At 34.8% G+C, this 12,667-nt stretch overlaps 2 protein-coding genes across 3 annotated transcripts; both read right to left on the reverse strand.

The window, feature by feature from the left end:
• Positions 1 to 340: 340 nt before the first annotated feature.
• Positions 341 to 3,414, reverse strand: LOC121241528. The gene is made up of 3 exons (XM_041139321.1): positions 3,257 to 3,414; positions 816 to 916; positions 341 to 727 (listed from the first exon to the last, which is right to left on the reverse strand). Exons 2-3 carry the CDS (start codon positions 907 to 909, stop codon positions 582 to 584), a joined length of 240 nt encoding a protein of 79 aa, XP_040995255.1. The 5' UTR covers positions 910 to 916; positions 3,257 to 3,414; the 3' UTR covers positions 341 to 581.
• A 1,365-nt stretch (positions 3,415 to 4,779) lies between these two features.
• LOC121241524 (protein Daple-like) lies at positions 4,780 to 9,321 on the reverse strand. 2 transcript variants are annotated; one of them, XM_041139318.1, is made up of 5 exons: positions 8,646 to 9,321; positions 7,359 to 7,655; positions 6,718 to 6,897; positions 6,125 to 6,343; positions 4,780 to 5,313 (listed from the first exon to the last, which is right to left on the reverse strand). In XM_041139318.1, exons 1-5 carry the CDS (start codon positions 9,105 to 9,107, stop codon positions 4,927 to 4,929), a joined length of 1,545 nt encoding a protein of 514 aa, XP_040995252.1. In that variant the 5' UTR covers positions 9,108 to 9,321; the 3' UTR covers positions 4,780 to 4,926. The 2 variants fall into 2 exon arrangements, with proteins under 2 accessions (XP_040995252.1, XP_040995251.1); XM_041139317.1 differs by having other exon boundaries at positions 6,718 to 6,906; positions 8,646 to 9,318.
• Positions 9,322 to 12,667: the final 3,346 nt, after the last annotated feature.

Genomic DNA, 12,667 nt, shown 5'->3' on the forward strand with positions numbered 1-12,667 from the left:
CGGCCCTGAGGTGGTCCCTGACCACCATGGCGGGCACGGGAAGGGAGGAGACAGAGAGGTAAAGGGGAAGGACGGGAGGGGAGAGGCACGGGAGAGGGAAAAAAAAAAAGGGGGGGGGGGGGGTGGGGGAGGGATGGAGGGGGTGCCACATCAGTGTGTGAGATCCATTTGTCTCTGAAGCAGCCCCCTTAATAAAATATGCACAAACACAGTAAGGTTGGCAAGGAGAAACTTGAGCTTCGAATGGTACATGTTTATACTCCCACTTAATAACAGAATGAATACAGTTTGAAGTTGGCAATACTGCAGATGGTAGAAACAAATTCCATATCCTCAAAAATGAAGCAAAACAGTTTATAAAATCAATTATTAAAAGATCTAATAACAAAAGAAGAGGAACATTCTGCCAAAGAAATGTCCCGACAATGGTTATTAAGATCTGGCATCATTTGAAAACCTACCTTACCCCCGAATTAAGGGGCCGAGTCTAATGGAATACAGAAGAATTTATGAGCACGGCTTAGCCAGGCCTAACAAGGAAAACAAACTCAGCAAGTGATTTGCCAAAGATGCAAGCTTCACTATTCTGAACGGGACTTGACAATGAAATTCTGACGGCTGATGGGATTCATCACAACAGGAGGCCCTGCAGTACGAGGCCAAGCCTGGAATTTCTTATCTGTTTCTTCCTGCCATTCCTTGTTTGAAACAGTTTTGGGGGTGGTACCTGCTCACAAAATTAATAGTTCTGTCAAACTGCAAAACGATTGATAACCATAAAGTAGCTAACCAAGAAAGTTGTCACTGGAACGGACCACCGAATATCTTCTTGTCAGCAAGAAAATAGTCACAAGTATACGCAACTGCAAAAGATCCCAGAATACCTCCTACAATGTACTTCGTTGCCATGTTAGAACTGAAAGAGTTGAGAATAAAAAATAGTCACTTTATGTAAAAAGAAGACAGTGCCAAAATGCAAATAACGGCAGCCTATTTCAATCCCATGCATCAAAAAGTGAGTACCAAATGCAAGATTAAAATTCTAAAATGACAACATAATAAGACATCACACAATGAACATTGAGATTAATGTGTAAGAGATAGAGAAAATGCTAATGCAAATTTTTGGTCTTTTCCTTTATTCAAACTCTTTTTCGTATCATAATTCATAACCCATTTTAACGAGATATATATGGGTGTGTTATATTTACTGTGCTTAAACTACAACTAGAAATAAGCTTCAGAGTCAATTCTACTACAGAGTATAGAAAAATAGATTGAACGGCCAAAACATAACCACAAAATATTACAGGAGTATATTTATCAAGTGTAAGGAGATAGGAGAAAAGGCCAGCTTAAAGAGACACGTGTCAAGGCAGTGAAATAAGTTGTTGTCTTTACCCAAAAACATATGTTCCAGAGCAAAAGAACGAATATAATCATGGTTCTGAGAAGAGTTAATGGGATTTGGGTAACTGAGATACAAATTAGCTGATTCAATGCTCTGTATAAGTAAGTCTCTATCACCATCCATGCTCAAAGGTACTTCTGAAACGTCACTGATATGAAACACTTCAGCTTTACCAAAGAAAGGAAAAACATCTCAAGCTGCCTCAAATTTATTTACATACACAACAAGCTGAAAATTTTATACAGATCAGAAATCTCGATCACGTGCAGTAGGAAAGGATTGAGCTCCAGAAAATCTAGGGAAAGGAATTTAGTTTTGAATGGCAATGTAGAGACCATAAACTACAAGGTACATGGTACATACATGAACCAAGACTCAAGAAAAGTGCAGAGGATAAGATTTGTAGCAAATTGATTATGTTGACATGGTGGAAGGTATTTACATTACAAAGTAGATGAGGAAATGTAGCAAATTAATTATATTGACGAGGTGCATCTATCATGTCCTAAGTAAAGCCATCTTATCATGACATTACCCACTCAGCTGACCTATTTGAAATAGCAGTACATTCTTCTTCTTTCACGATAACGAAATGCTTGTTCTATATTTTATTTCTCCATCTTTACAACAAGACTAGGTAAGATTAAAACCTAAAATCTATTCACTTTTTTCCTTTCTACTTTCAACAACTTTCAACCTTTTAATAATGAATCGTATATGTCATTAATTCAGGCACCTTAGTATCCCCTAGTGGCTCAAGTGGTAAAGGCCTTGGTCTTAGTGGTATGCTCCCTCCAAGGTCTAACGTTCGAATCCTCTTGGTGCAAACAATCTCTAGGAGCCATCGGATTGAGAGATTTTTCCCTTGAATTACCTGAGGTGCATTTGCGGGAAACTCCTTACCAAGGGTTTGTGCACTGCTAGGATTAGTCAGGACGCTGTTCTAAGACACCCGGTGCCAATCAAAACAATTAATTTGGGCACCTTAGTCTCCATAACATCATAATCATGGGTACAAACTATATTACCAGTTTTATCTTTAATTAGGTTTCTGTAGAATATGTAAGCACTTTACTCAAAAGTAATTACCGAAAAGTTCACAATGTAGGAGTATCTCAACCGGTCTTCATAATGTAAATTACTCCTACATCACAATGTAGGAGTATCTCAACCGGTCTTCATAAATTTCCCAGCCGGTGAAATTTTTTTTCCACATGACAGACTATGCTCCAATTATATTAGCCTAAATCAAGATATAATGACTTCCATCTCAAGAAGATCCCCAGCACAGAAGAAGAACGCCCAGAGGCAAAAACTTTTGTTTTATTGTGGCGACATTTATATCAGTCACAAACAAAATTAACACCCCCCCCCCCCCCCCCCCCCCCCCCCCCCCCCCAAAAAAAAAAAAAAAAAAATCACTTTCGCTATTCAATCAGACCTGCAGAAAATGAAAAGAAAAAATGACAGCCAACCTCCATCTTTAACCAATACGAAAAGTGTCCCTTTTTTTAGTCTACAAAATATGACAAAATGAATCTGGCTCCTATGGGTAATTTCCCAGGCCCCAAATGTATCATTCTTTTCCCAAATAAATCACAATACAAACAAAAAAATCGAACAAACTCATTTCAAGTATGCAATAAACACTTAAAATTAATAAACCAATAGCAGGCTATATAATTAATGAATCCAAGGAACACACAAGCACAAATCGAACCCTAGAAAAGAAAAAAAAAATTGACCAGCATATATATTTAGAGAGACAAGACAAGAAAGAATATATAAATGCAAATAGAGACAGAGGATCGGCAGTTCGAAACATCTAAATGAAAACGAACTCACTGTGAGAATCTTCGATCTGAAACTGCAACGGAAATAGTAAAAGATGCGTTGGAACGTTGTGGCTCAGGTGTAGGAAGAAGGTCGAATTTATAGGCTGACAATACGAACGATTTAAACAATCAGGTCCGGTCACGTGGAACATCGTGGTTGGCTTAGTTTTTTTTTTTTTTTTTTCTTTCTTGGCAAAAAGAAAAGTTCGATGGAGCAATTAGAGATGGCTTTCCCGCCGGGAGGTGACTATAGTAGACTTACGGTTAGTTTGGACCTAAACTCATTTTAATTTATTATTATAATTTTTTTAAATTTTAACATAAAATATAATAAATAATTCAATTTTTTTAAATTTTAAAATAATAATAATATTATAACAATATTTTATCATCTCAATTCAATTCAACTCAACATCTAAACGCAGTCACTAAATTCACTGGGAGCCACACAAGAGGGGCTTAGATGGTGAAAACTACAGTCGCTCTCAAGTCGGACTTAAGCCATAACCTGATCCCAGTCTCACGAGGACGAGGATATTAATGGTCAATGAGCTAATGGATTACCAATAATTCTGAGCGCTTTCCGTGCGAGATTCGAACCTAAGACCTAGTATCCACTGTCAAACTCATGGACCGTTGAACCACCACCTTCATTGGTTGGTTGGTTTAGTCTTAACTAGGTGGGCTTTTTTTTTTTTTTTTTGAGTAGCACTACACATCCCAAAAAAAATATCCCGAATAATTGTCCCGAAAAACACATTTTACTTTTTTATTTTTCTTTTCATTTTTTCATGTATTTTTTTAATCATCATAAACATTTTTAAAAAAATAAAAAAATTCACAACATTATTAAAAAACATTTCTTTAATCACAAAGTAAAAAAAAAAAAAAAATCCATTCGGGACACTTTTCGGGATCCAAAGCATTTTTTTTTTCCTTCATTGTTTTAGGAAGGGCAATCTAAGATTCTAAACAACATTAAACACGGATTTACTGACCTTATAAATACATAAATAAATATTGCTAATAGCATACAAACTAAGTTATCCAAAAAAACAAAAAAACCATAACATGTAATTCTAGTGCGACTACAAATGACAAAATCAAGAATGAGAAATATTCCAAGTAAAGTCGGGAACAAGTTCAAATGTACAAGTCTTGTGTAAAAAAAATGGACTTATTAGAAAAAGTTTGTTTTTCATACTTTTCATTACAAGGTCTATTTTTTTATTAAGTCGGTACGAGACTTGTACATTTAAAGCTTATATATGTCATTATTGAACATCTTGATATGTTAGGGCTAGATTCACATAGTTGTGTTGCAAATGATGCCCTTTTCTTTCAAGTACATTCTACTATGCTCCAAGGCTCGATAATGTTGCTTGGGAGGACGTGCAGTTTTGCTTAAAGTTGGTATCTTGAATCCAAACTAGCTTTCTTCTTTTAATTGTCTTCACATATCTCATACATAACCAGTTTTAGGATGAAAATATTTGATATTTCAATGGCAGCTACATTTTGAAAGTTTCAAGCTTTGGCCTGTCCGATTGTACCGGTTTTCTTAGATTAGCACCATTTGCTCAACAAAAGACACAAAGAAACTTCCTACAAATTAACCACAGGCTATTTGATAACTATTTAAAATATGAGAGTCTCAGACTCAGACTCACTCTCAAAGTTCTACTCTCTATTGAAAGTGGAGGGGCAATGCAAAGGGAACACAGCTTTGCTATTTTGCCTTATCAACGATGATGAGTTCCCAATATCTCGAAAAGGCAATCGTTTCTGAGCCACAAATCCGCTGCTGGATGTGTGTGGTATTCTTCTTCTATCCCTTGAGACCTCCTTATTGGCATTATCATCAGTACAATGATTCTCTTTCAAGCGACAAACCAGTACTCGCTTCTCCGTCTCGTTTTGTGCATCCTGCCCAATTATGGGTTCGCTAACTACTGAGTTTTGCTCCTTCCTCATCCATTCAAGCGCTCTGCGGATCTCGGACATCTGCAATTGTAGTTCATTTGCCTTGCTTTCAGATGACATAGCCTTGTGTCTCCATTCTTGAACCTATTGATGAGAAACATGATATCTTTTTAGCTAAGATAACGTTTGATAAGATATTTAAGAAGCATGAAATATGCAAGTTTCAGGCCTTGTAAAAATCATGAAAAAGCATATCATTCTCCATTTTTCTTGCTGATTACGAAAGAATTCATAGGCATAACTCATCTCATAAAACCGGTTTAACAATAGAAGATTACTCATTCCTTATAAACATGTCCAAGACCTTGTCTACAGCTAATATATGATTATTCCTCAATACCCTCTCTCACGTGCAGGCTAGTATTTTTTTCTAGTCCTAGTCACAGGGTAAGTAGTATCGGCCCCCATTCGTCCTGTGGCAGGCTCTGATACTATAAAGAAATTCATGGATCTAACTCATCTCATAAAATCGGTTTAACAAGAAATGATTGTTCAATCCTTATAAATATGTCCAAGACTTTATGCACAGGTAATGTGAGATTATTCTACAGTCAATGTGAGATTATTCCTCAACAAATTACTCCTTTTCTTTACAACCAATTCCTCTAACCTGGTCTTATTTTTCTCTAACATGCTTTTTGGTGGTTGTCAACCAGGATGAGGAAGGATAAGATTTAGATGTTTAAAGAACTAAATCCCAATGAAGGAAAAACCAGACAAGTGCAATGATGTTTTCAAGCGATGTTTCCCAAAGAACCAAATTAACCCAAAATAGCTTGAAAGAGCCTTTTGCATAAAAACTCAATCTAGTTACAACTCACAAGAAAATCACATTATAGATATTGAGATAAAACATAAGAAAGATGGCTATGGTTTGCTGTAGGGAAAAGCTTACAGTAGAGCGTAGAGTTTGTATTTGATCATCAGAATTGAGGGCTCGATTTTCCCAAAAGTCTCGGGAGGCCTGCAGTTCTTCCATGTCCTTCCTCACCTGTCCTAGCATCTCCTGCATCTGGGACCATTGCTCTGTCTCAACTCGAACTTGCTCTACAATTCTTCGTACTATAGCCTTGCAACGTCCAGAGCACAAGTTATCTTCTGGGGACTTTGTCTTCTGTAGAGAAATATATCCCAATCAGTTAGTCATGAAATTTGAAAAAATAAAATAAAAATAGACATGCATGGAGGATTTTAAGGTCCAATGCAAATTACAAGAAATTCACCTAATGTACAAAATTAGTTTTATATCAACCTAATTGCCTCAAGGAAGTGCATCTAAATGGTTGGAAATCGGGAAATTTCTAGTTAGGATGATCTGGGGAAGCTTTAAAACTATGTAGTACAAACCAGTAAGAAATCCATATGTCAACAAGTTATTGAAAATATTCAGAACATATATAAACCATCAAAAGACAAACTATATCAATCAAACGATGTGTTTGTCAAACAATGATGAAGAAGCCTAGTAAACAGAGAGTAAGTTTGTGCCTGCTCAGGTTGTCTTGCTGATGTAGAAGATGAGTTAGGAAACTCAATTCTCATGGAAGAGGAGGCGGAACTGGCAACAGAGCTGTGTGGTGTAGAAAGCATTGATCTATACTCCTCTTCCATCCTGTCCAACAAAATGCCCTTTGACAACGCCTCCATTTTCCTTCTTAGGATCTCAACCTGCAGAGTCTTTCCAAACAATAATACCCACTTACTGATGTGGATTACAAATGTTGAAAAAGTTGAGCAAAAAACAAGTGTTACAATGTCAATGATGTCGGGTGTTAAGAATCAACCAAAAAGGAGAATATATCAATTGAAAATGAAAAAGCTTTGCATAGTTGCTCAGAATTGACCTTAAATATTCCATTACATGGGCCTCGAGAAGACAAAAAATTCCACTAAACTATTTTTTTGACAAGTAAAAATTCCACTTTGTCTGATAAAGCTATAAGGGTTAGTTAAGGATAACTTTTCACTTTCAGAAACCATAATAGCATTAATCATGATCATTCAAAATTATGAGATGACTACTTTTTTTCTTTTGGGACAGTCAAAGGAGTTAAAATAATCGAATGGCAGTCTTATGCCATCAAAATACTTGAAAAATACATATAAGAATAAATACAGATCATTCTTACATTGCCTTTTCCACTTGAAACCAAGCACTCATTGACTTCACAACTTGTTTCCATTGACAAGCTTGCTTCTGCCATCTCCCGAATCTCCTTCAAGCATATCTCACCCGATGTTGCTCCAAACTTCTCTAGCCGTCTCCGAAGAAGAGACGCCTGTTTATCAAAATTACTGAAGTTCCTAACTTCAAAATCCTTGAATTCTGAGCTCCTCTGCAACTTCTCTAGTTTCTCTACCAAATCTTGGATCTCTTCCTCCAATCCCATGCTCAAATTATTTTCTTCAGAAATCTTCTTTCTCCCCTACAAAATAGAAACCAATCACCAACCCCAAGTTATCAGATGAAACTCGTATCAAAACTACAACCTTTGTTGGTTGTTGAAACACCTGTGGAAAAATAAAAGAAAAGACTGAGCCTTCAGCTAATCTGCCAAAGGAGGAGACAAGTGGGGGAATAAAGAAAAGACCATCATCAAATTGCCTGTCCTGTCTTGTCCTATATACTTTTATCAAGCAAATTCAAAAGGTGACAAAATGTACCAGGTTCTAACTACAAGACAAGCAACAAACTGAGGTAACAACTATGCGAACAGAGGCATACCTGTTAGAGCTATTTTCAAACCAAACAGGTTACTAGCTATTAAGCTTAGGGATGGTGCTATTCCCCCACCAGATTTTGTCGCTTACTAGCTTTCATGGAAATGATCGATACACATTCAACAAAGAGGAAAAATTACCCTTATTATATTTGAACGCCCCCACTACATTTCAAACTGCCATCTATCCTTTGGGCCACTTTCACCACTATTAATGTGACACGTGGATATGGATTGACCATTAACTGGAACGCTGTCCTTCATATACTCGGTCGTGTGTGTGTGTGTGTGGAAACTTTCTCTTTGCTCAAACGGAATCATTAACTCAATCAGCAACCAAAAGCTGTAAACATGACTATCATAAGTCCATCCATCTCCTCCGTTCTCACAGCCTTAATAAGAGAGCATCTCTGCTTAATTGCCTTGAAACTGACAGACTTAAGTAAAAAGAAAGGAAGGAAATAGAGAAAAGTGAACAATATATTACCTAATTGTTAACTGACATTATTCCTCTCTTCCCTGAGCTCGGATTCTCTAGCTCCAAACTTAACAATTCAAAAATTTATGTATCATTTTTTTATTTTTCCTTTTATTTTCCTACATTTTCTCGGCAGCCAAACTGGCAACCTATACCCATATAAAATAATATGAAAAACATTGCAAACAGAGAAAAGAGAAAAAAGGAGTGTGACTAACAGAAACCAGAGTCTGAACAGCCGATCTCAGAGTCCTCTCCATCTTCACTCGGCTTCTTTCCAACTTCTTGACTGCAATCTCCTTTTCCATCCTCAGCAAGTTACACTCAGCCCTTAACATCTCTGCTTGGAACCTCCACTTCTCCTCTGCCACACTACCACCACCACTACCACTCTCACTACTACTCTCCTCAACTCTCACTCTCCTCCTCTCACTTTCCTCACCACCACCGTAGTCCAACAACACTAATGGAACCCCAGTTCTCGCAAACACACGTTCTTGGTCGAACAGCGCCTCCAGCTTTCCCTTACGGTCACGCCGAGCCTCAGTGGCGGCGGGCTTTGAAGCCACGTTCTTGGGGGCTCTCCGTCGAGGCCGGCGTGGCAAGTGGAGGATTCTCGGGGTTGGTGGGGGTGGTGGGTACTGCCATTTTGCTCTCCTTGTTGCTTTTATCGTTGACATCGTTCTCTACGTATGATACCAACTCTGTTTAGCTTTTGGGTTCGAAAATATGAGGTTTTGTGGTGGTTTTGGGTTTAGGATGAGAGTGAAAGCGAGAGTTTGGACTTTGGCACACCAAGTTACCAACTTTTTCCTTTCGGGGTTTTGAAACGAGAGATCTAGCGGTGGTTTTCTCGTGAGGTTTGGAAAACACGATGAGAGAGAGAGAGAGAGAGAGAGCTGGAGGACGATAGGCGTGCAACCTCGTTAAAATGAAAGAACAGGAATTTCAAATGAAAGCTGTGTTCTTTTTGCTTAGTAAATTGTAGTAATTTAACTTCCTTCCTTCGACCATCTATATATCTGCTGCATGGGAATTTGAAAAAGATTTGTACTAATAGTTGTTGTTTGTTTCTGTTTTGTGACCAGTTTGCCCCTTTCATTTATTTCATTTATTTAATGAGTAGTGCTAGTATATTTTATTTTTAATTTTACTTATAATATTCATTTTGTTAACATTTTTTTAAAATTTAAAATTTAAATTTAAAATTTTAAAATTTTCAGCATATTATTAACTGATACGTGAAGAAGTAAATTTTTTATAAATTTTTCTTAATTAATACATTTAGCATTTTTGTTCTTTAATTTCAATAGGAACAAAAAACAAAAAAAACAAGAAGTCTGTTGATTTGGTTTCCGTTTGGATACCGGGATTCTTGAATTTTCATGCAAAATGATATGAGAGATGAGGAGGAACTAGTCATTTTTTAAGAACTTGATCATTTATTATATAAAAGTCTGAGTTTGCTGTGATCGATCATATGAAATATGTAATCACCAAAACCATGTGACAAATGAGAAATGAGAATGCCAAAAACTTAAATAAATATTTATCTCATGTTTTTTTATTTCACGAAATATTGAAATAAATCATTTTACATCATAAAATAGTGATAGGGCAAAGCTGCTTGAATAAATATTTTCTATAGTTCTGATCTTATCCAAACGCTTTTTATAATTTGCAGAGAAATAAATATAGTATGTTAACCTCACTGTATTTAATATTAAAATCTGCATTATGTAACATTTAATGCAGTGAATCCACATATTATAATCTACAAAAACTCTATCTTCTTTCAAATTGTAGAAAGTATTTGAACTGAAAAATAATCTCAATATGCAAGTGATCTTATTTACCCCATCCTATCCTTGATGTAAATTGAGTTTTGGCCAGTTTAGTTTAACACTAAGCTGGTTTGGTTATATAAAATCAAACTATCGTATCTCATTTTATATAATTATTACAATTTTTTTAAATTTTTATACAAAATATAATAAATAATTTAATTTTTTTAAATTTAAAAATAAAAATAATATAATAATATTTCACTCAATTTTAATAAAATATCTAACCTTATTTCACGTGAACTGCGTAACCTCACGAGGTAATTGTACTAAGAAATTTGTGGAGTACTACTCAGTTTTGTTATCTAACCGACCAACATGACTTTCATGATCCATTTCCCACCATTTGGCAATTTCAAAAAGCTCACTCTATTTATATTTTGTACACAGAGAGGCGAATCTAAACGTACACAAAAAACTAAAAAATAATTGTTAATCTTTATGTAGTATTGAGCAATGAAATTCGATAGCCAACAATGAATCTTTTAATAAATTATTAAGTTATGGGTAAAGCTCGAGCTAGACAAAAAGAGTACTCTTGGTACTATGATCATTGCAAGTAAGAAAATTAAACCTCGACCTAATGATGCTTGGAATCTTTTTTATTGCTATTTGTTCGAGAAGTATGGTACTAATTGAAGTTCAATCCTAATATATTCTCTTTTTGAAAAGTGATATCAATTAACAATAAAAATGGAGTTTAACTCTACAATAAGATTAATAATACTCAATAACATATCGTAAGACTCAATTCAGAGTAGAAAGTTTAGCATAAAGAGTAATGTTATATATCATATTTTTATCTCACTTTCATCCAATTATATAAGATGTAATATATTTATCATTATTAAATAATAAAAAATTATTTAATAATAATAAATGTCACGTTTTATATAATAAAATAATAATATAATGTATAGAATTTTTCATGTTAAAAATAAGTCTCATTAATAATATTTCAACCGTACATGCCAACACTAGGGATACGTTTGATTACTAAATATTTTTTAATTTATTTTAATTTATCATTATAATTTTTTTAAATTTTAATATAAAATATAATAAATAATTTAATTTTTTTAAATTTTAAAATAATATTATAATAATATTTTATTATCTCAATTCAATTTAATTCAATTCAATTCAATTTGTTTTAACATCTAAACGCAATCTTAACGAAGACTGAGGGGAAGAATCGATGGGGATAGCTTTCAATTGCTTTAAAGAAAGTGCAGTCAGTCACAAAGAACAAGGTGGGGGGAGTGTCACTGTCTAATATATTTAGTACTCGGCAGCAATAAATTATAAATAAATAAATAAAAGATGGTCCGTGCCGTTGAAGTTATTGCTGATGATGAAGGTTGTTTTACATGAACAACTTTGCATGCTTAATTTGGCTCCTCATTTATTTATATACATGCAGAGCATGCAGCTCATGATGCAGACAACCTGATCACATTCCAGCTCGTTGAGTTCATCTCATCTCATTTTATTTTAATATTAAATTTAAATTCTCTCGATCTTCATGTACCCTTTTGTGAAGCTTTGTTGTTGGAATCCTCTTGCATGATACGGAGTGAAACATGCATGCATGCTGCACCATGTTTAAAGAGTCCTGATTTTGATGTAATTAATGAAAGTTGTGGCAGGAGGACTAATTATACTTTTGTCTGTTTGCTTTCATTCTATGAACATATTATTAATTTTATCTTTATTTTATATTTTGTTATAGTAATCTTCTAGATATAGAAAATACTATTTACAATTCTAAAATATTTTTAATTATTTTCTCTTTCTTTGTAACACAGAACGATACAGTAATCCTCTAGAAAGCCAGAAAACTTCGACAACGCCTCTCACAGCGAAATTGGGAAAGGGCCCGCCAGTGCAACCAGCGGCATCCCTACTAGTGCATACAATCCACCGTTGAGAACATTCCTTAATTTTGAAGTACCCCCAACATTCCATAATAGTGGGTTGGCATTTAAATTTAGATTAATCTGAAATATGAGATACTTATATAATATTATATATGAAGAAATATTACAAATATCAAAATATATGAAGATATTATAAATTTATTGAAAGTTAGAAGAAATATTATGAATAAAAAATATTTAAATAATATGAAAAAAAAATAAATAAGCTGATATATGATCTATTGTAAAAATTAATATGTAAAATAGAAAAAAAATATATTTTAATGATGTATTTTAAATAATAAGATAAATGAACCATTGTGAATGCATGCTCTTAGATAAGGCAAAAGCTCATGAAGGAAAGCAAGTCAGACACGTATAGGGTGAGATGACATAAAATTGTATCTCTCACAAACCACTTAGGAGACCTTAATAAAGGCGGTTCTAGGAAATAGGAAAAGTGGGTCATCATCATCT

This window comes from Juglans microcarpa x Juglans regia, chromosome 7S (genome assembly GCF_004785595.1).
Source record: "Juglans microcarpa x Juglans regia isolate MS1-56 chromosome 7S, Jm3101_v1.0, whole genome shotgun sequence".
NCBI classification, from domain to species: Eukaryota; Viridiplantae; Streptophyta; class Magnoliopsida; order Fagales; family Juglandaceae; genus Juglans; species Juglans microcarpa x Juglans regia.

What these genes read in the sequence shown, in the direction of transcription:
- LOC121241528 (XM_041139321.1), bottom strand. Translation starts at nt 909, where the DNA reads ATGGCAACGAAGTACATTGTAGGAGGTATTCTGGGATCTTTTGCAGTT. An exon ending in TGACAAGAAGATATTCGGTG is followed by an intron (nt 728 to 815) that starts GTCCGTTCCAGT and finishes TTTTGTGAGCAG; the next exon opens with GTACCACCCCCAAAACTGTT.
- LOC121241524 (XM_041139317.1), bottom strand. Translation starts at nt 9,107, where the DNA reads ATGTCAACGATAAAAGCAACAAGGAGAGCAAAATGGCAGTACCCACCA. An exon ending in TTTCAAGTGGAAAAGGCAAT is followed by an intron (nt 6,907 to 7,358) that starts GTAAGAATGATC and finishes TTGTTTGGAAAG; the next exon opens with ACTCTGCAGGTTGAGATCCT. An exon ending in CAGCAAGACAACCTGAGCAG is followed by an intron (nt 6,344 to 6,717) that starts GCACAAACTTAC and finishes ATTTCTCTACAG; the next exon opens with AAGACAAAGTCCCCAGAAGA.